The 25,608-nt window shown below is 43.8% G+C and overlaps 1 protein-coding gene across 1 annotated transcript in view; it reads right to left on the reverse strand.

Annotated features, from left to right (window-relative positions):
- Positions 1-25,608, reverse strand: part of ADCYAP1R1 (ADCYAP receptor type I) — a 419,514-nt gene that overhangs the window by 91,175 nt on the left and 302,731 nt on the right. The window contains exons 5-7 of the mRNA XM_082258031.1: positions 21,011-21,043; positions 5,637-5,669; positions 3,287-3,390 (exon numbers count right to left, since the gene is read on the reverse strand). Coding sequence (XP_082114157.1) covers positions 3,287-3,390; positions 5,637-5,669; positions 21,011-21,043 — 170 coding nt within the window. The remainder of the gene's footprint in view (positions 1-3,286; positions 3,391-5,636; positions 5,670-21,010; positions 21,044-25,608) is intronic.

Genomic DNA, 25,608 nt, shown 5'->3' on the forward strand with positions numbered 1-25,608 from the left:
CTCACCGTCACTGGGAGTGAAAGACAGATATTTAATAGTTTGGATTGCTTCAAGTGGGACAGTAATATTTAGCAGCAATATCTCTCAAGAAATGTGAAGATTTGATCCCACTTTACACTGTGAGACCTATAGCCTGTTGCCATGAAGTCTGACTCCTAAATAATCATAGCAGTACGTAGATGTGTATTCCATGTGCTTCAATGTATGAAACATTCTGTCATTGGCAGTCTTGTCCTATTGTCTGTTTTGAGGTGGAATGTGGATTGTGTTAAGTCTGCCTGTCCCATTGTTAAATATTAATGAGCCCACATTGTTCTGTCCAGGTGGCTAGATAATTAGTTCAGGCTAACTCTGTTTCTGTATACAATTTCACCTGCATATGATAATGTAATCAAGCCACCCCTGACCTGTGTGTGGTTATGTGATCAGGAGGGGGAGGTCCATGCTGTATATAAATTCTGTGTGACTGTTCAATAAGGAGTGATTCCAGTACGAGCTAAGTTGTCGGCTAGCTTTGTATGAGGGCGGCTGGGAAAATCTGGTATATACGTTCATGACTGCAAGGAAGCCGAATACTGATGGAAGACCACAAGTACAGTGCGGGTTGTGGTTCCATTACAGTGAACACAGCAAATATGTGGAAAAAGGTGCTCTGGTCAGATGAGACCAAGATGTAACTTTTTGGCCTAAAAACAAAACGCTATGTGTGACGGAAAACTAACACTGCACATCACCTTCAACACACCATCCCCACCGTGAAACATGGTGGTGGCAGCATCATGTTGGGGGGATACTTTTCTTCAGCAGGGACAGGGAAGCTGGCCAGAGTTGATGGGAAGATGGATGGAGTCAAATACAGAGCAATCTTATAACAGCCTTTCTCAACCTTTTCAACACAGAGGAACCCTTGAAAAAAGTTTCCAATCTAAGGGATCCCCTGCTACAAATGTCTTTATCTATAACTCATGATACATTTGTGTGATGGTCAGCGGGACGAATGCCCCTTAAACTTGTAGTCATTGGAAAAACGACCCCTTTACAGATAGTTAAATAGATAAATGGTGTCAGAGGGGTCTTATCTGAGAGGCAAACATTTCTCATTGCTCAAGGAACCCCTAGCAACCTCTGGAGGTACCCTAGGGTTCCACGGAACCTTTGCTGAGAAACCAGGGTTCTTGTTAGAGTCTGCAAAAAAACTTAAGACTGGGGTGGAGGTTCACCTTCCAGCAGGACAACGACCCTAAACATACGGCCAGAGCTACAATGGATGAAGCTGACGGTCAGAGGAAATAAACCGGATACATTAATGGGATTATCCGTTATGGTTGTCACCAAAACTAGTGTCCCCATTGGAAGATTTCTCCTCTATTCCTATTCTGGGTTCAACCCAAAAATGTGGGATTATCTTGATACATGAACAGGTAGGTACATTTGATTTGTCATTCCAGAGGTAACATTTAGACATGCACAGAACGAAAAAATGTGTTTTGGTATTTAAGAATTTTGTTTAGTTAAATTTGTTAAATTAATTCAATTTGTTTTTGGAATTTGTTTTGTTTTCTTTATTTGTTTTCAAATTTGATTTAATTTTTTTTTTTAAATTCGATTCAATTTTAAAAACTTGAATGGAATTCGAATTTGAACCTATTCTATTCTAAATTTGTTTGTATTATAAAATGGGGTTATATTCTTTCTAATTCATTCTATTCTATTATTTTTTCTATTCTATTCTCTTATTTTATATTCTGTTCTTTTCTATTCTATTTCAATCTTGCTTTTGATTTCAAATTCGAATTTCAGCCAAATTTCGTTTGGTTATTTCAGATTTCAGATACATCGTCATCAATTTTGTTTCGGAACGAAACGAACCGCACAAGTCTAGTAATATTTAAAGTGGGTTTAAACCCTCACATATACCTGTTGAAGTGTCTGGCCTCAGGTGACACACAGGGATGAAACAAATCCTCTTTCATAAGTTGTATCTGTTTATCTGCAGTCTTCTCTTCTCTACATTTCTTCAAAGTCCTGAATTTATAAAGTTTGTCTGAGCTTTCAGAAAGCAGGGAGCGGGGATCATAAACTACACTCTACAGAGCTCAATGGGGAGAATTCTGAGAGCTGATTGGAGGAAAGGGGCACACCCCCTTCACACAGCACACAGGACCAGAGCTAAGGCTGCCAGTCACAGGCTGTGTGCTGGAGATTCCTCCCCTTTTTTCTCTTGGTGTCAGGAAAATGTGTCAGAAGTGATTCATGCTGATAACAGAGGATGGAGGCAGCAGATAGAAATTACACTTAGTGCTCTAGATTGAGACAAGTACACATTTGGTTTGTATTATGGAAACCCGTTAATTGTAAGTCTAACAAATACTTAGTAGGAAGGACTTTAACCACTTGCTGACCGCCAGCAGTCAGCCTTGTCCTGCAAAACCATGTAACCGTGCGTCACTTTGCGAGACTGGGAGTGGGGGCATGCGCGTACAGGGGAAGGTGATCAATGGGTCTGGCAGCCGCGATTGCCCCCCCCCCCCCCCCCGTGGAGACAGAACAGCGGTCTGCCATTGTAAACACGGCAGACCGCTGTTCTGTCAGCAATAAACACAGGGATCCTGTGTTCCTCTTATTTAGGAACACAGGTCTCTGTGCTGATTCCACAAGTCCCTCCCCCACACCGTTAGAAAGCACTCCCTGGGGGCACATTTAAACCTTTGATCCCCCCTGGTGTTAACCCCTTCCCTGCCAGTGTCATTAGTACAGTGACAGTGCATATTTTTAACACTGATTACTGTATTAATGTCACTGGTCCCCCCAAAAGTGTCAAAAATGTCAGTTAGGGGTCCGATCTGTCCGCTGCAATGTGGCAGTCCCGCTAAAAATCGCAGATCGCCGCCATTACTAGTAAAAAAAAAATAATTAGAAATTACATAAATCTTTCTCCTAGTTTGTAGACACGATAACGTTTGCACAAACCAATCAAAATCCACTTATTGAGATATTTTTTTTGCCGAAAATATGTAGCAGAATACAAATTGGCCTAAAATGGTGAAAAATTTAGATTTTTTTTGTTTTTTTTTATTGGGAATGTTATATAGCAGAATGTGAAAAATATAAATATATATATATATATATATTTTTTTCAGAATTGTCGCTATTTTTTTGTTTATATCGCAAAAAAATAAAAATCGAACAGATGAGCAAATACCACCAAAAGAAAGCTGGGCCAGAAGTGGTTAAAAGGAGAGGAAAGGATCAGCTGGATTTTTGAAGGCTCTCTTTGGATGATTACCTGGTCTGGTCCGGTCTCATTAACGTCAAAGCCGCATGCATCAGAGTAATGAGGGAAGGGCTCTGACCAGCCGTTCTCTGTACAGTTTCTGCTGATAACTCCTTCTATGAACAACAACAAAAATAAACGCATTTTACAAAATTGAACTCAAGAATATAAATTATATTTCACATTTTGTCTGTAACATAATTTAACATTTTTACAGTTACAGAGAGAAAGGGGATGACTTGGTTTGTATTTAATCTGACTGCTATGGTAAATCTTCCGCATAACATGTAAAAAGATCTATTTAAAAAAAACAATTGCTGGCCAAATGTCAGAAGCCTTTGTGCAAGTTGGACTAAGTTTCCCAGTATTTTCTCTGATAGATTCATTCCTATATCATCAGCTCCATCTAGCGACCAAAATGCAGTATAACCTTCTGAATTTCCTGAATAAGAAAATATAACACATTTTGGCCACTAGATGGAGCTGATTAAATGGAATTAATCTATTAAAATAAAAGAAATGGGGACATTTTGTGCAGCGTGAATGAATATTTCTGACATTTGGTTAACAAATGTTTTATAAATAGACCCCAAATTACTGTGACTAGATTTAACACTAGGCCATCTAGGCTGTAGTATAATATTATTTTTCTATTAATGTGTTCCTGGTTGCATCAGTTGTTTCTTATATGTTACTTAACATGTAGAGATTTATTTATAAAACAATTGTTGAACGAATGTCAGAAGCCTTTGTGCAAGGTGGCTGAAATCTCACTATATTTTCTGTAATAGATTCAATATTATATCATTAGCCTCACCTAGTGTCCAAAATGCGGTATAACCATCTGAATTTCCTCAATGAGAAAATATAACGCATTTTGGCCACTAGATGGAGCTGATGATATAGGAACTATTGTTGGCCACTAGATGGCGATGATGATATAGGAAATATTGTTGGCCACTAGATGGCGCTGATGATATAGGAACTATTGTTGGCCACTAGATGGAGCTGATGATGTAGGAACTATTGTTGGCCACTAGATGGCGATGATGATATAGGAACTATTGTTGGCCACTAGATGGTGCTGATGATATAGGAATTAATGTTGGCCACTAGATGGAGCTGATGATACAGGAATTAATCTATTAGAGAAAATACTGCGATATTTTGTCCAGTTTGCACAAAGGCTTCTGACATTTGGCCAGCAATTGTTATCGAAATAAATCCCTACATGTTATGTAAGATATAAGAAATAATGTGGTATAGCCTTCTGAATTTCCTCAATGAGAAAATATAATGCATTTTGGCAACTAGATGGAGCTGATGATAGAGGAATTAATCTATTAGAGACAATCTTGGGAAATTTCAGCCAGCTTGAATGAATAATTTTAACCAACAAATGTTTTAAAAATGGACCCCATATTACCGTGGCTGGATTTACTACTAACAACTGCTATAGCCACAGATCCCCCCGCCCCCCCAAATAAATAATAAATGAGTAAATAAAAATAAAAAATAGCTATATAAATATTACCATAGAAGAAATAACAGATACAACCAAAAACACATCTATGGATAAAGAATTTTATACTACAGTCTAGGTGGCTTAGTGTTAAATCCAGCGCTGGTTTTTAGGGGTCCATTTAAAAAAACAATTGACGAAATGTCAAAACTTTTGTGCAAGCTGGCTGAAATCTCCCTATATTTTTTTTTTCTAATAGATTACTTCCTATATCACCAGCTCCCTCTAGTGGCCAAAATGTGGCATATTTTCTCACTGAGGTATTTCAGAAGTCTATACCACATTTTGACCACTAGATGGAGCTGATGATTTAGGAATTAATCTATTCGAAAAATACTGGGAAGTTTCGGCCAGCTTGCACGAAGGATTCTGACATTTGGCCAACCTTTGTTTTATAAATAGATCCCTACATGTTATGTAACATATAAGAAATAACTGATACAACCAGCAACACATCCATAAATATTGTACTACAGCCTAATTGTTGGCCGAATGTCAAAAGCCTTTGTGCAAGCTGGCTGAAGTTTCACAGTATTTTCCAAGTATTTTCTCTAATAGATCCTACATCATCAGCTCCATCTACTGTAGCAGCAAAAATGTGGTACAGAGAGAAAATATACCACATTTGGCCACTAGATGGAGCTGATGATGATATAGGAATTCATCTATTTTAAAAAAATGTGGGTACATTTCAGCCAGCTTGAACAAATGTTTTTAAAATTTGGTCAACGAATGCTTTATAAAATTGATCCCATATTACCATCGCTGGATTGAACAATGCAAATATGAGTAAGAAAGTTTTACAAACTCATTGTCCATCCCAAAATAATATTTCCTTACCAGTCTGAAGTTCTTCTAAGTTCTCAGGGGATTCTAAGAACAAAAGAGAACATTTTAAAGCGGAGCTCCAGTCTCCTTGTCAGTTTTCTCCAAAAAGCACCCCCGTAATTCTATTTATTTGCACAATATAAACAGGATACTTGTATAAGTGCATTTCTTCTTCTTACTTACAATTATGATATTTATCACAGGATCCCGGTGTTCTATCAGAAAACCCTACCCCATCAGAAATCCATACCTTCGTCATTTCCGGTTCAGATCAGCTGTGGATTCGTCATGCATCAGCTGTATGCATCAGATGTAGCCACGTCACACGTCCTAGTGCGCATGCGGGTCGGGCAGCGGGCAGGGAGATCTCTTATAACAAATATCCATCCGATCTCCATGCCCCACACTGCACCGACCCGACAATGGGACAATATGCCCACTGTCCATTTGATGGCTATGTCCCATTGTCGGGTCTATACAGTGTGGGGCATGGAGATCGGATTGTCCCATTGTAGGGTCCGTGCAGTGTGGGGCATGGAGATCAGATGGATATTTGACATATGAGATCTCCCTGCCCACTGCCCGACCCGTTGCCGCGCATGCGCACTAGGACGTGTGCCCGACCGTTGCGATATTATCAAATTTCCCTACCTGTTGCGCGCATGCGTAACGTGACGGCACATGTGTGACGCATGACGCATGTGTGACGTGGCCACAGCTGGTGCATGACGAATCTACAGCTGATCTGAACCAGAAATGACGAGGGTATGGATATCTGATGGGGTAGGGAGATCTGATAGAACACCGGCATACAGGCGGTGGTCATTATAAGTATGGGCATCTGAAGCTCCCACATGCTTCCGGAACTCCATACAGCTGGCTACCCAGCATGCACATCCTGAACTCGCGTGTGCGAAGTAAGGATATAACACGGCGCACTGTGTTGTTTACAGGTTGCCATTACAATAGCGGCGGCGGTGGCGGCGGAAGTTCCCGCCCTGTTGCAATGGCAACAGGTCAATCAAGACAGAACCTGGAAGAAAGTCAAGTGCGGTTCAAAGACACCTGGGATAGATGACATCCCAGGAGTCCTAGCAAATCGACACTAATGACAAAGCCGCCTAGGCGGCCGGGCCCAGAAGTGCAGACTATATAAAGAAAAAAAAGGTATTTAGAAAAAAAATTATAAAAAAAAAATAATTGCCATTACAGACTGTTCTACGGGTGGGCATTGTTTTTCAAGGAAGTTGAAGAAATGGGTGGAACTCCGCTTTAAGATATCAAAGAAAAACACAGACAGAAATTTATACCACTAGATTGCTTAGGTCCACCTAAAATGATGTTTAAGTTCTTCCTTCATGAAAAAAGGTTTCTTATAGATGTGGACATGCAGGGCAGAGATTTTTTTGGGTCTGAACACCTGGCTGTGGCCGTTATGAGGAATCCCACTCTTCCCCGTGTGATATTTTGGGGTTTGGCTCAAGGTGTAGTGCTTCCCAGTGAGTTCAAGACAGACAGGACATACAATTCCAGGGATTGTGGACCACTTTTATGTAAAGGAAATAGTGAAAGTTCCAACATTAGGGATGGACAAACGGTTCGGCCCGAGCATGAGTTCAGGCTGAACATTGGCTGTTTGCCCGTTTGACCGTTTGTTTGGCCCGTGGACTGATCAGAATGCACTGTGCCGCCTCACAGTGCATTGGAAGCCCTGATTGGCTGAAGCTATGAAAACGTTGCCCAATCAGAGCACATAGCACTGTCAGAGCCATGTGTAGCACTGTCCCCGTAGGGCTTGCTGTGTGATGACTTCTTGGGTCTCCTCTGATTACCTGCAGACAGTCACTTAGGGACAGTTCACTCATCCATCCTTACTCCTAGTTGCTCGTTACTCAATAATCAGTCCAGGGGTTTTGGTTTTTATTTATTGTGGAACTTGGATGGGAGAAGGGAATAGTGGGATACGGCAACTGGAACTACTCACAGTTGATAAGGACAACTCTCAATTGGCCTCACCAGGTAATTTTTGAAAGCAGGTAATGCTTTAACCATACTGCTGCCTAGTGTCTAGCAAGGAGAGAGAGAGAGCCGAGGCCCCAGCATTCAGAGTGGAGGAGGATTTCAATTCCTCCTCTGCCATTTCACGCCTAGTGACTCAATTTTGGCTCCAGCTCCACCAAGCTCCTCCCACCTCCCCCCATCTTCTCCAATGCCGCATGGCTCAGAGCCTGAGCCTGAGGAAAGGGAGCACGAGCACCGCAAGTCTGAGAGAGGAGTCTGTCCAGTGTCTACCTGCCTGAGCCTGAGGTGAAGCAGCCCCGCCGGCCTATGTGAAGTGCTGCTAGGAAGGGGGTCATGTCCAGGCTTTGGGATAGGCTGTACAATCTATAGATGTGTGAGATAAGATTTCAGAAAATGCTGATGGGAATGGAATGAAATATATTTTTAGGATATGACTGCCTGTGATTTGATTTTCAGATTATCTGTATGTATATGTACTGGTCCAGGTGTCAGGGGCATTCTATGGATGGAGAGGGGGAGGGGCCTTCAGTAAAGGCGGTCCTCGGGTTACAAACCAGATAAGGACTGTAGGTTTGTTCTTAAGTAGAATTTGTTTGTAAGTCGGAACAGGTACATTTTTTTTAAGTTTAGCTTGAGCCAAAATAATAATTTTTAGTTTTTTGGATAGCATAGGGAAGGGTTAACAACCCTGTACCATTTTTTTTTTTTGCTGTCTGTACCCCTGTTCAGAAGATTTCACCTCACTTCTGTCCCTATGGCAACTGGATTTTGAAAAATGTGGGTTGTTGTGGAAACAAGGATTGGTGATAAAGCTTCAGTGGAGCCACCTTTTTCCCATGAGAACTCTTACAGGAGTGTGTGATGGTACTCACCGCCACTGGGAGTGAAAAACAGATACTTAATGGTTTCAATTGCTTCAAGTGGGACAGTAATATTTGTCAGCCATGTATCTCGAGAAATATGTGAGGACTATTCCTGTTTGATTCTGAACATTTTCATTAAAAGAGCTAATCACATTGGCTTCTGTTCCATGTCCTTCAATGTCAGAGACAGGCTTTCCCTATTGTTTGTGTATTGAGATAATAAATATTCCATGTACTTCAATGTAGGAGAAGGACAGACTGTCATTGGCAGTCTTGTCCTAATGTCTATCTATTGAGCTGTGATGTGGATTGTGTTAAGTTTGCCTGTGCCTGTTCAGGTTAATTCTGTTTCTGTATACAATTCCATCTGCATATGATAATGTAATCAGGCAGAGGGGAGGGATCGTGTACACTGCATGGGAGTGACTGAGTGTAAAACTCTGTTTTTATTGGATTGAAAATTTCATGTCCTGTTCCCCTCAAGGTCCACCTGGGCGGTAACCTTGTTGGGGAAAACTGTATAAAAGAGCAGCTGTACCATTAAACTTTGAGTTCTACTTCTCCCTCAATCTAGAGTCCTGTCTCTTATTGGGGGAATGTGCTAAAAGGGATTGCTATGCTCTTCATACTGCCTTGGATAATCACTAAGCTCTTGTAAGAGCTTGTTCCTGCTTCACTCTCTGGGGAAACAGAGGTTCAACCACTGGAACCTGGAGCCTTGTCCAGGGTTGGTAGGAGATGGTGGGACCCCAACCAAGCTGCGGCAGTTTGTGGGGTCTGCAGTGGTTATGGTGTCTGGTGGAGTGCTTGGAGCCCTTGGCAAGCACTAGGAGCATTCATCAACGGAGGTACCCATTAAAAAAAATAGGAACAAGGAGGGGCAGGGGGACTTTTAAAGGGGATACCGTCATTAGACCAATAATCAAAGTACATATAGGGTAAAAAAAATGGATTTTTGTAAGAACTTACCGTAAAATCCTTTTCTCTTAAGCTCATTGACAGACGTAGTCTTCTTGATTCTCAAGAGCTGGGTTATGTTGTCTCCGCAGGAGTAGGACTAGGCAGAATGACAAAACGTTCTGGCTCCACCCTAGGGGCAGTCCCTGAGGGTATATCCTCCCTCTCTCTGCTACAGGGAATCAGTTCTGTTTAAAGCAGTACAGAGAATTTAACCCAACCCAACTCAATGATAGAGGGGCGGGTACTACGTCTGTCAATGAGCTTAAGAGAAAAGGATTTTACGGTAAGTTCTTACAAAAATCCATTTTTCTCTATCGCTCATTGACAGACGTAGTCTTCTTGATTCTCAAGAGCTGGGACATCCAGAAGCAGTGCCACAAATGAGGGGTGGGATTGACAAAATCAAATCCAATCTAGAAGGCCCAACCGGTGCCAAACTAGAAGTTTTAAAGGCTCATTATAAACAAAGAATGAGACTAAAGAAAAATTTTCCAACGGAAAAAACCCTCGAGGTAGACCACTGGTCTCCTCAAATTGCGGCCTGCAAAACCTTGCGGCCAAATGAGGCATCAGACGATGCCATTACATCAACTTTATAATGTTTAGAAAAGGTTTGCACCGACGACCAGGTAGCCGCCTTGCACACCTGGACCACTGACGCCTGATGGCGAAAGGCCCATGACGCACTAAGTGCCCGAGTGGAGTGCGCCTTAACAGGGAACGGGGGCTCCCGACCCTTAATAGAATAAGCCTGTACTACCGTCTGTCTGATCCATCTGGAAATGGTCGCGGCAGATGCAGGCAACCCCTTTTTGGATCCATCTGGGATCACAAAGAGTGAATCCGTCTTGCGAAACGAGTCTGTCGTTTTCAAGTATACCCTGATCGCCCGGACCACATCCAAGGAGTGTAACGCAAACTCCCGAGGATGACTGGGCTTAGGACACAGGGAAGGTAATACAATTTCTTCATTCAGATGAAATTCTGAAACCACTTTTGGTAGGAAGGATGGATTCGGACGAAGAACCACCTTATCTCTATGAACCACCAGATATGGTGAACGACAAGATAATGCGGCCAGTTCTGACACCCTGCGTGCAGAAGTAATAGCCACCAAGAAGGCCACCTTCTGGGACAACGTGGGTAGAGGAATCTCCCTAAAATCTTCAAAGGGAGGTTTCTGAAGAACCGACAACACTAAATTAAGATCCCAGGGGGGTAACGGCGCGTGCACTGGCGGAGCCAGATGTCGCACCCCCTGAATGAAATTCCGCACCAAGGAATGAGTAGCCAAAGGCTTCTGAAAGAAGATGGCTAATGCTGAGACCTGACCCTTGATAGTACTCAAGACCAGTTTCTGCTCAACCCCTTGTTGCAGAAAAGCCAATATTCGACTAATCGAATAAGACCGAGGACGGAACCCCAAAGGTTCACACCATGCAATGTAGGACTTCCATGTGCGATGATAAATCTTTCTGGAAGTCGCTTTCCTTGCTTCAACTAGAGTAGGAATAACTGAAGCTGACAAACCTTTGTCCTTCAGCACCTGGGTCTCAATAGCCAGGCCGTTAAAGCCAGCGATCGTAAAGCAGGATGGAAGATCGGTCCCTGAGACAGTAGATCCTCCCTGAGAGGAAGTCTCCACGGGACGTCCGCCACCAGTCTGACCATGTCGGCGTACCAAGCTCAACGAGGCCAGTCCGGAGCTACCAGGATTACTGGGATTCCTTCCTCCTCTATTCTGCGAAGAAGTCTTGGCAGTAACGCGAGAGGAGGGAAGGCATATATTAGCTGGTATTGCCCCCACGGGGCGATCAGTGCGTCTGCGGTTTCTGCTAGAGGATCGCGGGAGCGAGCCATGAATCTCTGAACTTTCCTGTTGAATCGTGATGCCAACAGATCCACATCCGGGGTGCCCCACCGTAGGCACAACTGGTGGAAAACGTCTGGATGGAGGGACCATTCCCCCTGATCCAGGGTCTGACGGCTGAGATAATCTGCCTGCCAATTCTCCACCCCCGGAATGAACACCGCAGAGATTGCTGGAACAAATCGTTCCGCCCAGCGAAGAATGCAAGCCACTTCTTTGGCCGCTCGGACACTCTTGGTGCCCCCCTGGTGATTGACATAAGCCACGGCCGTGGCATTGTCCGACTGGATCCGAACCGGGCTGCCCTGGAGCTGCTCGGTCCAGTGAATCAGACAAAGTCTGATCGCTCTCAGTTCCAATACATTTATCGGTAACCTGGATTCTTCCGGGGACCAAAGTCCCTGGACAGATAACTGACCGAGAATTCCTCCCCATCCGGATAGACTGGCATCCGTGGTCACTATCGTCCAATATATTGGCAGAAATGACTTTCCCTGGCTGAGCATCGGAGACCGAAGCCACCAGACCAGAGACTCTCTGGTCTGTTTGCTCAATCGGATCTGATTGTCCAGGGATTCCGGATTCCGATTCCATCTGAGAAGAATCTCTTGCTGAAGAATTCGGGTATGGGACTGGGCAAATGGGACTGCTTCGAACGAAGCCACCATCAACCCCAGAACCCTCATGCAAGTCCGAAGGGAAGACCAGCTGTTGGACAGTAACAACTGGACTGCTGATTGAATCTTTCGGAGTTTCCCTACCGGAAGAAAAAGTCTTGTCCTGACTGTGTCTAGAATTAGACCCAGATATTCGAGCCTCTGGGTGGGAACCAGGAATGACTTTTGCTGGTTCACCAGCCACCCGAATTCCTGTAAAGAAATCATAGTAATTTCTATGTTTTGTAGCAAGGTCTGAGGAGACTCTGCATGAAGCAGAAGATCGTCTAGGTAACCTAGAATCGATATACCTCTTTGGCGCAGAAGTGCCAACATTGGGGCCAACACCTTTGTGAAGACCCGCGGAGCCGTGGCGAGACCGAAAGGTAACGCCACAAACTGATAGTGGTTCTCCTCTACGGAAAAGCGTAGAAAACGCTGATGTCCTGCGAAAATGGGAATGTGAAGATAGGCGTCCTTGATGTCTATGGACGCTAGGACATCCCCTGGATGCAGGAAGGCTGCTACTGTGCGAATGGAATCCATTCTGAATCTTCTTATGTTGACGAAAGAATTGAGTGCTCTTAAGTCCAGAATTGGACGCACTTTGCCCTCTTTCCTGGGTATTGTAAACAGGTTTGAATAAAACCCTTGAAACCGTTCTGTCCAAGGAACGTGGACTACCACTCCTTGTTGTAGTAAATCTGTGACTGCTCTCCGCAGATCTTCTAAACGATCTGCGGATAGACGGATATTGGAAGGGAAGAATCGCGCCGGTGGGAGAGATCGAAACTCGATCTTGTACCCTGACCTTATGACTTCGCAAACCCATTTGTCCGGGATTCTGGAAAGCCATGGATCCGGGAACCGGCGAAGACGTCCCCCCACCCCAGTTATGGGTGGGGGCGCACCTTCAGGCTTTGGATGGTTTATCTTCAGGTCTGGAGGGGGCGGGCTTTTGCTTGCCCGACCAACGACCCCTGACGCCTCCTGCAGGAGCTTTGGAGGACTTAGTTTTTTCACCCGCTGGACGAAAAAACCTCTTGTGAGCAGAAAAAGAAGGCCCTCGTCTTTGACGAGTTCCTCTACCTTTAAAATTTTGCGGTAAAAAGGTGCTTTTTCCACCGGTGAGATCCTTAATGATCTCATCTAAGTTGGCTCCAAATAGACGCTCTCCTGAAAAGGGGATATTAGCCAATGCTTTTTTGGAACCTTGGTCGGCTAACCAACCTTTTAGCCACAGTGTACGCCTGAGAACCACTGCTGAGACTGATGCTCGCGCCATTAATGGAGTGGCGTCTAACGCCGCATCACATACAAACTGTAACCCCTGTATCATTTGTTCCAACAAATCTGATACCGCCTGAGGGACTTCTTCTAAGTCCCGGCGTAACCACTTGGTCCATTCAGTTACAGCCTGCGAAACCAGACCAATAGCAATTATTGGTCTGAAAGCTGATCCAATCAAGGAAAACATGGTGCGAGACATAGCTTCTATCTTGCGATCCACTGGATCTTTAAAAGACGGAGCGTCTTCTAAAGGAATAACCGTGGCTTTATTCAATCTAGCAATAGGTGAATCCACCACAGGTGGTTCTGTCCATTTCTTAATCAGGGTTTCCTCAAACGGATAACGCCTGTCAATGCGTTTAGAAATATTAAAGGTGCGTTTTGGCAGACGCCATTCTTCTTCGATTGGATTGCCAAAACATTTGGGCAATGGAAAAACCTTCGCCACTTTGATGCGTTTTTTAGTCCCAAAAGGGATCTCAGTTTCAGCTATTTCTGATGGAATACCCTGTAACCTTAAGGTCTCTTGAACAGATACAATGAGTGCGTTTACCAACGCTTCCTCTCGGGCTATGGCGGATGCCGAAACATCCTCCTCACTGTCTGAAGAGACAGGACCCGAGACACCAATACCAGATGAAGTACCTGCAACTGCAGAAATAGGCTCAGAGTCTGAATCCGAGGTTTCAGATAATAAGGGGTTAGGCGGGGGTCGCTTTCTTGCGCCCTGTCCCTGACAAGCCACTTCCACCCGGGACACAAAAGTTTCCATAATAGCTGACAAAGATTCAATTGTCAATGGGGTGCTGGAGGATCCCGCAGACCCCTCGAGGGGATCCGGAGGAGATACATGAGTGGCAGGGTCCATGTTAATACAGGACACCTTTGCCAGCAAAACAAAAAAAAACTTTTCTCTTTTTTTTTTTTTTTTTTTTTTTCGTGTCTCCCCCTAGCGCAATAGCGCCCCTCAGAGTACCTGCTTCTCGATCCCAGAGAGAGAGAGAGGGACCCCCAAGGCTCACCAACCGATGCAGTGCAGTTTCCAACAAACTGCAGTCAGCGTCTGTCTTACACAGACTGGAAGGAGCTGTTTGCTTTTTCCCGGGCAGAAGGCGTGGCTCCGCCCCCTGTGTACGCCTTCCGGCGTTCCCAGCCCTCCACGAGGTAGCTGGGCTCACAAAACATGGCCGCCCCCATAGAAGAGACATAAGACTCCAAAAACATGGCGGCCGGCGTGACCTGAGGACATACATGCATACGGCCTACGGCAAAATGGCGGCGGACCGCCGATATCCTCTTCCCAGCACATCCACCTGCACTCTGCTAAGAGGTGACATATGGATCTACAGAGATACACTGCACATAAGGTAGGATTATACCTCCTATGTCTGCTGTAATGTTACAGTCTGCTGGGTAGAGTGTTAGCTCTTGAACCAAGTCCACTTCCCACAAACACATGCTGTATTACAAGGGGGACTTGTAAGTATCAGATATATACTGACCATATATGGAGGGGCCCATAATATATACTGCCTCATAATGAGGAAAAAAGGGAACGTTTACTCACCATACCGAACCGACAGGCACCCTCTCTTCACAATACCCTCTCCACCGGGGTGGGGGTTTGTGGACCACTCCGGACGCCTCGACTCTCTGGTACCTGGCGTCCAAGCGAGACTTTTAACTCGCAAAGTCAGTCCCTTTACTGGGACTCCGTCGCGGCCGACCCAGCGCACTGGTCTGCACGCGCTCGTAGGCAGAAACCGGGGTGACCACTGGATTTCAACATCCAGCCCGTCGCCCGGCCCCGCATACTTACTTGAATATGTCGCGGCCGACCAAGCGCAATGCCATGGTCTGCACGCGCTCGTAGGCCGGCTGGGGTGACCACAAGTGTCGCCCAGTCCGGCATTTTTGCTTGAAGATCTCACAGGAAAAAACACTGGAGAAAACTACCTAAAAAATGTATTTTTCTTAAAGAAAAAAAGTCTTGCCAGGACCAAAAGATCCCAGCAAGGAACTTAGGTCCTTACTCCTGACTAGACAGAAAAAAAAACTGATTCCCTGTAGCAGAGAGAGGGAGGATATACCCTCAGGGACTGCCCCTAGGGTGGAGCCAGAACGTTTTGTCATTCTGCCTAGTCCTACTCCTGCGGAGACAACATAACCCAGCTCTTGAGAATCAAGAAGACTACGTCTGTCAATGAGCGATAGAGAAACAATCTTTATTGGAAGAAACCATCATCATATATAGAAGAGATTGCTGTATTAAAAAACAGATACTGTATTGCAAATATTGTAGGTAGCATGCACAGAAACCCAAGGGGTAACATAGGTTTGATGTAGTGATGAACGTTGATGCCCATACACTGGCCCAACATGTTTCGCGGGTGACCGCTTCTTCAGGGGCATATACACAGATAAGGGACATCACAGATGCTACCAGAACAAGAATGAAAAAGAACATGATGAGTGCAACAAAATATCACACAAAACATAATACATGCAGTACACGAGTATTCATTTGAGATGTAGGGGTCAAAAGGAGAGGCATGGGTTTCTGTGCATGCTACCTACAATATTTGCAATACAGTATCTGTTTTTTAATACAGCAATCTCTTCTATATATGATGATGGTTTCTTCCAATAAAGATTGTTTTTTACCCTATATGTACTTTGATCTATTGGTCTAATCCCCTTTAAAAGTCCCCCTGCCCCTCCTTGTTCCTATTTTTTTTAATGAATTTTGGGACGTGGATACCTTTACTTCAATATCCATCTAGGATATATATTTCTGTTTGGAGCTTGTCTTTCTTTTATCAACGGAGGTACCCAGTCAGGGTGCCAGTTGATCCGTTACAGAGTGGATTTTCCTTCCTAGGGGGAGATTTCTCCTCACCTCCAGTTGTCTCCCTCCATTTGTAAGTAGGAGTCTTTTATAGGTCGGATGTTTGTAACCCGGGGACCACCTGTACATCTGGATGCCAAGGTGTGAGCATCCCCATCAGTACACATAAGTAAAAAGAAATAGGTTCTTCACCACAAAAATTGTTCGATCTTTTTAGGTGTGCCGCAAAATTTTTTAGATCTTTTTTGTGCGCCACAAGATGAAAAAGTTTGACAAACACTGTATTAGAGTCTTCATCTCTATTGTACCATAGAAAAACCTGGACCCGGGGTTAGTGGCCTCAACCCTTCCAAGCCTCTGGATTCCAAAACCCAATCTGGGAGTTCCAAATCCCAGAAAAAAATGAAAATACAATTTTCTCTGCTCAAGGCTGACATTCTGGAGCTCCACAGTCTTGATCCATCAGAACCTTGTGTGATGCCTAATCCTACTAATACAGTGGAAGAGCCTGGCACTGTCACACCTAATAGATTCTCTCAGGGGGAGTCTGGACACCTGAAGCTAGTTGGGATCATCCAAAGGTTCAAGGAGGACAAAACCAAACCAGGAAATGGAACATGCAGATTTCACCTCTGGAGTCTGTAAGAGTTTCCGAAAAGCCGGCAGGTCATTCTGTGCATTAGACTCCAGATAAAGGTAAAATATAATTTTTGGGAGAATATATCCTTCAAGTGGACCTTGCATTTTAGGCAAGGCTTGCTTAACCGCTTGCCGACCGCCGCACGACTATTTACTGCAGCGGTCAGCCCCTCACAGGCAGAGTGATGTAGTACTACGTCGCTAGCCTGTGAGGGTCTCGGGAGCGAGTGCGCGCCGCCGAAGGTGCGCTCCCGCTCCCGCGCGGTCACGGACCCCCCCGCGCATATGATCAGCAGACCCGATCGTCCGCCGGTCACTCACGATCGTCGGTGCAGAGGGAGAAAGGCAGGCGGCTAATGTAAACAAGCCACCTGTCATTCTCCCCTGTGTATGAATGGTGATCATACGGTTCTACTATGTAGGACCGTTGATCACTGTTCATACAGCTCAAGCCACAGCCAATCACAGTTAGAATCACGCCCCTAGGGACACACTTAACCCCTCCCAGTGTAATTTTACAGTAACAGTGCATATGTATAGCACTGATTACTGCAGTAATGTCACTGGTACCCCCAAAAGTGTCAAAAATGTCAGTTAAGGGTCCGATCTGTCCGCCGCAATGTCGCAGTACCACAAAAAAAAAATCGCAGATCGCCGCCATTACTCGTTAAAAAAAAAAAACAACAAAAATGCCAAAAATCTTTCCCTTTGTTAGTAAACGCGATAACTTTTGCGCAAACCGGTCAAAATACGCTTTTTGCTATTTTTTTTACCAAACATATGTAGCATAAAACAAATTGGCTGAAAATGTTAAAAAAAAATTATTTTTACATTTTTTTTGGGCAATTTCATATAAAAAAAGTGAAAAATATTGTTATTTTTGCAAAATTGACGCTTTTTTTTGTTTATAGCGCATGATCAAAAAATCGCACAGGTGATCAAATACCACCAAAAGAAAGCTCTGTTTGTGGGAAAAAAAGGACGTCAAATTAGTTTAGGTACAGCGTCGCACGACCGCGCAATTGTCCGTTAAAGTCACGCAGCGCCGATTTACGATTCGGCGCTGCGTGACTTTAACGGACAATTGCGCGGTCGTGCGACGCTGTACCTAAATGAATTTGACGTCCTTTTTTTCCCACACACAGAGCTTTCTTTTGGTGGTATTTGATCACCAGTGCGATTTTTTGATCATGCGCTATAAACAAAAAAAGAGCGTCAATTTTGCAAAAATAACAATATTTTTCACATTTTTTTATATGAAATTCCCCCCAAAAAAAATGTAAAAATAAAAATGTTTTAACATTTTCGGCCAATTTGTTTTATGCTACATATGTTTGGTAAAAAAAATCGCAAAAAGCGTATTTTTATTGGTTTGCGCAAAAGTTATTGCGTTTACTAACTAAGGGAAAGATTTTTGTCATTTTTGTTGTTTTTTTTTTTAACGCGTAATGGCGGCGATCTGCGATTTTTTTTGCGGGACTGCGACATTGCGGTGGACAGATCGGACCCTTGACTGACATTGACACTTTTGGGGTTACCAGTGACATTTCTACAGTAATCAGTGCTATACATATGCACTGTTACTGTAAAAATACACTGGCAGTGAAGGGGTTAACTTTATTTGAGAGGGAGGGGCTGTGTGTGTCCCTAAGGGCGTGATTCTTACTGTGATTGGCTGTGGCTTGAGCTGTAGGGACACTGATCAACGGTTCTACATTGTAGAACCGTGTGATCAGTGTTTTTACACCGAGGAGAATGACAGGCAGCTTGTTTACACTAGCCGCCTGACTTTCTCCCTCTCCCTCGACGATCGCCGAGTGACCGGCGGACATCGGGTCCGCCGGTCACACGCGCGGGGGGGGGTCCGTGACTGCGCAGGAGCGGGAGCGCGCCTCCGCGGGCGCGCGCTCGCTCCCCAGAGCCTCACGGGCTAGCGACGTAGACCTACGTCGCTCTGCCTGTGAGGGGCTGACTGCCGCAGTAAATATACTGTGAGCAGTCGGCAAGCGGTTAAAGTGTTTGTTACCGCAGCATTTCAAATTCCTGATATGTGCCTGCTGTACCATGTATTTACTGTATATGAAAAGTATCCTGTTCTCTGTGTATTGCTTCCTTTGTGTGAAATCCATGGTGTTCCCTCTGCTTTCCTATTAAAAACTGACCACACTAAGCAGGAGAGCACAACGTGGTCAGTTTTCTATCTGTGCTGTGAACTCAGCCTGCTCTCTTCCAATGATCAGACTTGTCCTGACATGCCTCCTCTGCACAGCCTTTCACTGGGAAGATCAGTGTGCTGTTGCTTCTCCTTCCCAAGCTCTTATGCAGCTGAGAACAGAGGGAATGTGATCACTTATACAGAAGGGAAAAAAGGTATTTATGTTTTTTTTTTTTTTATATCTATATAAAAACATTTTGCCTTTCATTTCAATTTTAAACTGAATGGGTTGTTTTACAAGGTGATCGTTTGCAATCACTTTAATCAGTATTCCCCCATTCCTTTTCCCAAAGCAGGACCTATCGAGAAAAATTCTCCTCTACTCCCTGCATGCATTGTTCATCTACTGAGCCTGTTGTGAGATGCACTGTGCATGGTTGCAAGTTATAGCAGTATTAAAGCCAAAACTAAAAATGTATTATATTGCAGCCTAGCAATCATTAGATGTGATGGCTGCATTTGTTTTCTTTTTTTTTTTACTTTTTTTTCCTCTGTTTTCACCTGTGATCTGGCCAGTAACACACCTCCTGTATTTGAGTGCCCCCCCCCCCCCCCCACATTCTGGATGAAGCAGATAAGGGTGCACCAATAGACAGCAGCATTGTCAGTCTGAGGGCAAGGGAGTGTTAGATATCCTAGAAGATTTAGCTACACTAACAAACTTAAGCCAGCCTCCAGCTCAAAGAAGAAGTAAAGTCTTCCTTTTTTTCCCCCCTGCAAAGTAAATGCATAATGTGCTAGTATGCATTACATACTAGCACATTATGTGACACTTACCTGCAAAGGAAGCCCGCGTTGTCCCCACTGGCAGCCACATCCATCTTCGCCTGTCTTCCTTCCGGGTCTGCGGACTCTAGCTGTATTACTGACCGGAGCGGCGTGACGTCATTCCCGCGCATGCGCGTGGGAGCCGCCGGGCGCGGCACAGGGCTCTGAAGAAACTACACAGGTGGCCGCATCTTCAGAGCGCATGCGCCGATTAGGTCATCAGCTGCATGAAATGTAAATATCTCCTAAACGGTGCAAGTTTAGGAGATATTTACAGTCCCTTATTACAGGCTTTCCTATAGGTAAAAGTTATAAAAGTGGGTTTACAATCACTTTAAGCCTCATACACATGTCCAGCGGGCGGAATGGAAAAGAAAACTTGACAGCTCAGGTCAGAGCCGCTGTACTAACTATTCAATGTTAGTACAGCAATCTCCCCTGCTGAGCTATTGTGTCCTGACAGGGGGACGCCTGCCCCCCCCCCGCCCCCCACCAGAACAATCTGGTCAGCGCTCCCAGCCATTGGCTGAAAGCGCTAAAGCGGAGCCGGTCGGCAGACCTTTTTCGGTCACGGGCCTTTGGACTCGTGGGCCGAATGTCAACTGGTCTCTATTGAACCGGCTGCTTCCGGCTGACATTAGTCCGTGTGTATTAGGTTTTACACTTTATAGGCAGTTAAAGCAGTTTTTTTTAATTTTTTTTATTTTGGGATAAAGGTTTTGCATTAACAAATAAAAACTGATCATGGTAAGCACCCCTACCAGTGGCAAATGGTTTGTCTCAGCACTCTAACTGCAACACCTGCTGGAGAGCTTGTTCTGTTGAAAACTAACAGACTAATGCCCCATACACACGTGCAGATTATCTGCAGACTTTTGTCTGCAGACTTACCTTTTCCATGTAGTGCAAGGGCCTGCCGGATTGCATACAAATTGAAAGTGTTTAGGTTTGACCTCATATTATATGGTTTTGGTAAGTCTGCAGACAAAAGTCTTCAGATAATCTGCACGTGTGTACGGGGCATTACTGTCCAGATCACCCAATAAAAATAGAAGAAAGAAGGACTAAAAAAGAAAACGAAGGCAGCCTTCACTTCTGAGAATTGGTAAGCTGCAATGCGATAAATGTTTGCTTTTGGGTTTAATTCACAATTACGGTAATTAATGTCATAATTAATACAATAATACTAATAATTATGTAAGCATAGGGACACCATGTGTGAGCAAAGTACAGTGGGATTGGAGGAGGTTCTTACCCAGATGGGACTCCCGGTCATAGAAGTCCATCCCTACAAGAAAACAAAAAAACAAGGCAACTGTTACTAAATTTGTCAGAGCTAAAACACAAATCTCCAATGGCAGCGGGCATGTATGCGTGCTAGTGACCAGTGTTAATTTCGTCGACTAAAACCGACTAAAACGTTTTCGTCGACTAACACAATTCAGATGACTAAAATACGACTAAAACTAAAATGGCATTTTAGTCAAAAGACTATAACTAAAACTAAATCGAAATTTGCTGCCAAAAATGAACACTGGTGCATGCTCAAAGCATAAATAATAACATATTAGATTTTTCACTCCAGGACCAGCAGTAGTATATAATGAGTTTGGAAATTGTAGAGAAATGCTTAAATAATGCATTACAAATTACAATTGAACTACACCCATTTGATTATAGATGACTAAAATGAGTTTTAGTCGACTAAAATATACTGGAGTTTTAGTCGACTAAATACGACTAAAACTAAAACACTTGCAGAAGACTAAAATAGGACTAAAACTAAAATGAAATTTGCTGCCAAAATTAACACTGCTAGTGACACAGAGTGATAGTTAGTAAATCAATGAGATCCCCTAAAAAAATGATACATCATGGATGGATTTTAGTTTTGCCAAAACTTTTTTCTGTCTTATAGTTTCTTTTATTGCTGTCTGTATCCACACTGGACATAGTTCCTCTCACTTCCTGCTCAACAAAGATACCGATAGTAGAAAACACTTTGCAGATATCTTAAAGCTGATCCAGGTAAAGAGCTGAATACATATACAGGGACTGGTTTACCTGCCCAAAAGCATTTGCATTTCTGTCCATCCAGTCCTGAGATTATAACAGCTTTATCACTCACCACAACCTCTGTCTGGTGGGGCAGGAGATTGCTGCAGCAGTTTACAGCCTTTGACTGGACAGTGAAAGGAGAAGCAGCAGACTGATGAGCTCATCTCTCTGTCACTCTGCTCTTAACTCCTATCAGCATGCTCCTTGCACTGAAGCACACTTAAAAAAAGCTCCTTGTGAATCTCCTTCGGCTCACAGTCTGAGCTCCGCTATACCAGAGGCTAATACTATTTAAAGTCCCCCCCACCCCCATTAGAACCGGTTGGCACTTACCGGCCCCTCAACCCCAGATCAGACTTTTGCCCACAATGTATGGTCGTTCCCGGAGGCTCATTGGTTTCACCCCAGTTATTCATTTTTTATATATATACAAGATATATATATATATATATATATATATATATATATATATATATATATATATATATAGATAGATATATATAGATAGATATATATAGATAGATAGATAGATAGATAGATATATATATATATATATATATATATATATATATATATATATATATATATATATATATATATATATATATATATCTATATCTATATATATATATATATATATATACACACAGAATCTCATACAACTGAGTACACCCCTCACAATTTTGTCATTATTTTATTCTATCTTTTCATGTGACAACACTGAAGAAATGACACTTTGCTACAATGTAAAGTAGTGAGTGTACAGCTTGTATAACAGTGTAAATTTGCTGTCCCCTCAAAATAACTCAACACACAGCCATTAATGTCTAAACCGCTGGCAACAAAAGTGAGTACACCCCTAAGTGAAAATGTCCAAATTGGGCCCAATTAGCCATCGTGATGTGACTCGTTAGTGTTACAAGGTCTCAGGTGTGAATGGGGAGCAGGTGTGTTAAATTTGGTGTTATCGCTCTCACTCTCTCATACTGGTCAGTGGAAGTTCAACATGGCACCGCATGGCAAAGAAGTCTCTGAGGATCTAAAAAAATTGTTGTTCTACATAAAGATGACCTAGGCTATAAGAAGATTGCCAAGACCCTGAAACTGAGCTGCAGCACGGTGGCCAAGACTATACTGCGGTTTAACAGGACAGGTTGCATCTAGAACAGGCCTCACCATGGCTGACAAAATAAGTTGAGTGCACGTGCTCAGTGTCATATCCAGAGGTTGTCTTTGGGAAATAGAGGTATGAGTGCTGCCAGCATTGATGCAGAGGTTGAAGGGGTGGGGGGGGGGGGGGTCAGCCTGTCAGTGCTCAGACCATACGCCGCACACTGCATCAAATTGGTCTGCATGACTGTCGTCCCAGAAGGAAGCCTCTTCTAAAGATGATGCACAAGAAAGCCTGCAAACAGTTTGCTGAAGACAGACTAAGGACATGGATTACTGGAACCATGCCCTGTGGTCTGATGAGACCAAGATAAACGTATTTGGTTCAGATGGGGTCAAGCGTGTGTGGTGGCAACCAGGTGAGGAGTACAAAGACAAGTGTGTCTTGCCTACAGTCAAGCATGGTGGTGGGAGTGTCATGGTCTGGGGCTGCATGAGTGCTGCCGGCACTGGGGAGCTACAGTTCATTGAGGGAACCATGAATGCCAACATGTACTGTGACATACTGAAGCAGAGCATGATCCCCTCCCTTCGGAGACTGGGCTGCAGGGCAGTATTCCAACATGATAACGACCCCAAACACACCTCCAAGATGACCACTGCCTCGCTAAAGAAGTTGAGGGTAAAGGTGATGGACTGGCCAAGCATGTCAGCAGACCTAAACCCTATTGATCATCTGTGGGACATATTTATATTTATATTTTACATTTATATTTACAGATAATTTTCCTGAAGAGTGGATATAAGTTCCACGAAACGCGTAGAGATATTTGAAGATATTGTAATTTGGATATTAATCACATTATATGCGCCATTAGATGTGAAGACATTTTGACTTGATGATTGACCATGCACTACTTATGAGATATTATATATACAGTAAATATGCCTTTTTATGATATTTTTTATCTGCTACTATATATTATTATTTATTAGAATATGTATTATTTGTATGCATGGTTAGATATGTCTTCCACTATCTCTTTTATGTTGGTTCTGTATTATGTGCATTTTGGAATGTGTGATCCTTTGTTTGTTATATGGTTGTTTTCTTAATGCAACATGTAATAAATCAATTTTTTCAGATTTTATTTTATTTTATTTGATTATTTGAGTTAGCGACTCACCTCATTCAAAGTCCCAATATCATTATCCCCTCCTTCTGTATACTATTTAAAGATCTCTAAATCCAGGATAATTCAATATTGATAACAGGGGAAGCTGGAGATGAAATGTCATACATGCAGCATAAGTTTTGTTTTGCCTGTTTTGTAGAACCAATATTTTACCATTACAGTACTTTATAATTAATTTCTTTATAGCAACTTTTTATATCTATCTCTTATACATTGAATAGTATTATTATTATTATTATTATTATTATACAGGGTTTATACAGCGCCAACAGTTTGCAAGGTGCTTGGAGGAAAATCAGAAGTGTGCGCTCAAATTTTAGAGAATTGTAGTAAAATGCAACATAGTCATTTAGGATATATTTATATACAGGCACCACTATGTAAACATTTTTATAACAATTTGTATATACACTGCCTGGCCAAAAAAAAGTCTCCACCAAAAAAAATAAAAAGTTGCACACTAAGATCTCATTGGCTTTGATTACGGCACGCATTCGCTGTGGCATTGTTTCGATAAGATTCTGCAATGTCACCTCCAGTGTTACATTCATTTTTCACCAAGATCTTGTATTGATGATGGGAGAGTCGGACCACTGCGCAAAGTCTTCTCCAGCACATCCCAAAGATTCTTAATGGGGGTAAGTTCTGGACTCTGTGGTGGCCAATCCATGTGTGACAATGATGTCTCATGCTCCTTGAACCACTCTTCAGACATCTCAAGTCTCCCGCAAGTCGCGGGAGACTCCCGCTTTCCGCCCTGAGCTCACAGACACCCGCGAGCTCAGGGCAATATCCCGGCTGTGTGAGTCACAGTGAGTCAGATGAGATGACTCATCGATGCAGGCAGAAGAGTGTCAGCTGTCAGCAAGCTGAGCCTGCATAGAAAAATCATGTCGGAGCCGAAGTAGATCCGGCTCACAGGCGGAGTGATATGAGTCATGCACTCCGCCTGTGGGAGGAGCTATAGAGAGCAAGCAGCTGCTTTGCTCTCTACTACAGCCACATCGTCTACTCCAGGAGGCATTTTGGCGCGCGGGACCAATCATCGTGACACCCCACTCTGTGACAGACACAGTGACCTAACCTGAGAGCAGCACCAGAGAGCCAGCACCTGAGACCAGTACCAGCACCAGTGACCAGGCCAGTACCAGCACCAGTGACCAGGCCAGTATCAGCGCCAGTGAAGAGGCCAGTGACCAGGCCAATACCAGCACCAGTGACCAGGCCAGTACCAGCACCAGTGACCAGGCCAGTACCAGCACCAGTGACCAGGCCAGTGACCAGGCCAATACCAGCACCAGTGACCAGGCCAGTACCAGCACCAGTGAAGAGGCCAGTACCAGCACCAGCACCAGTGACCATGCCAGTGCCAGTACCAGCACCAGTGACCAGGCCAGTACCAGCACCAGTGACCAGGCCAGTACCAGCACCAGTGACCAGGCCAGTACCAGCACCAGTGACCAGGCCAGTACCAGCACCAGTACCAGCA

This window comes from Pelophylax lessonae (genome assembly GCF_965119305.1).
Source record: "Pelophylax lessonae genome assembly, chromosome: 5".
NCBI classification, from domain to species: domain Eukaryota; kingdom Metazoa; phylum Chordata; class Amphibia; order Anura; family Ranidae; genus Pelophylax; species Pelophylax lessonae.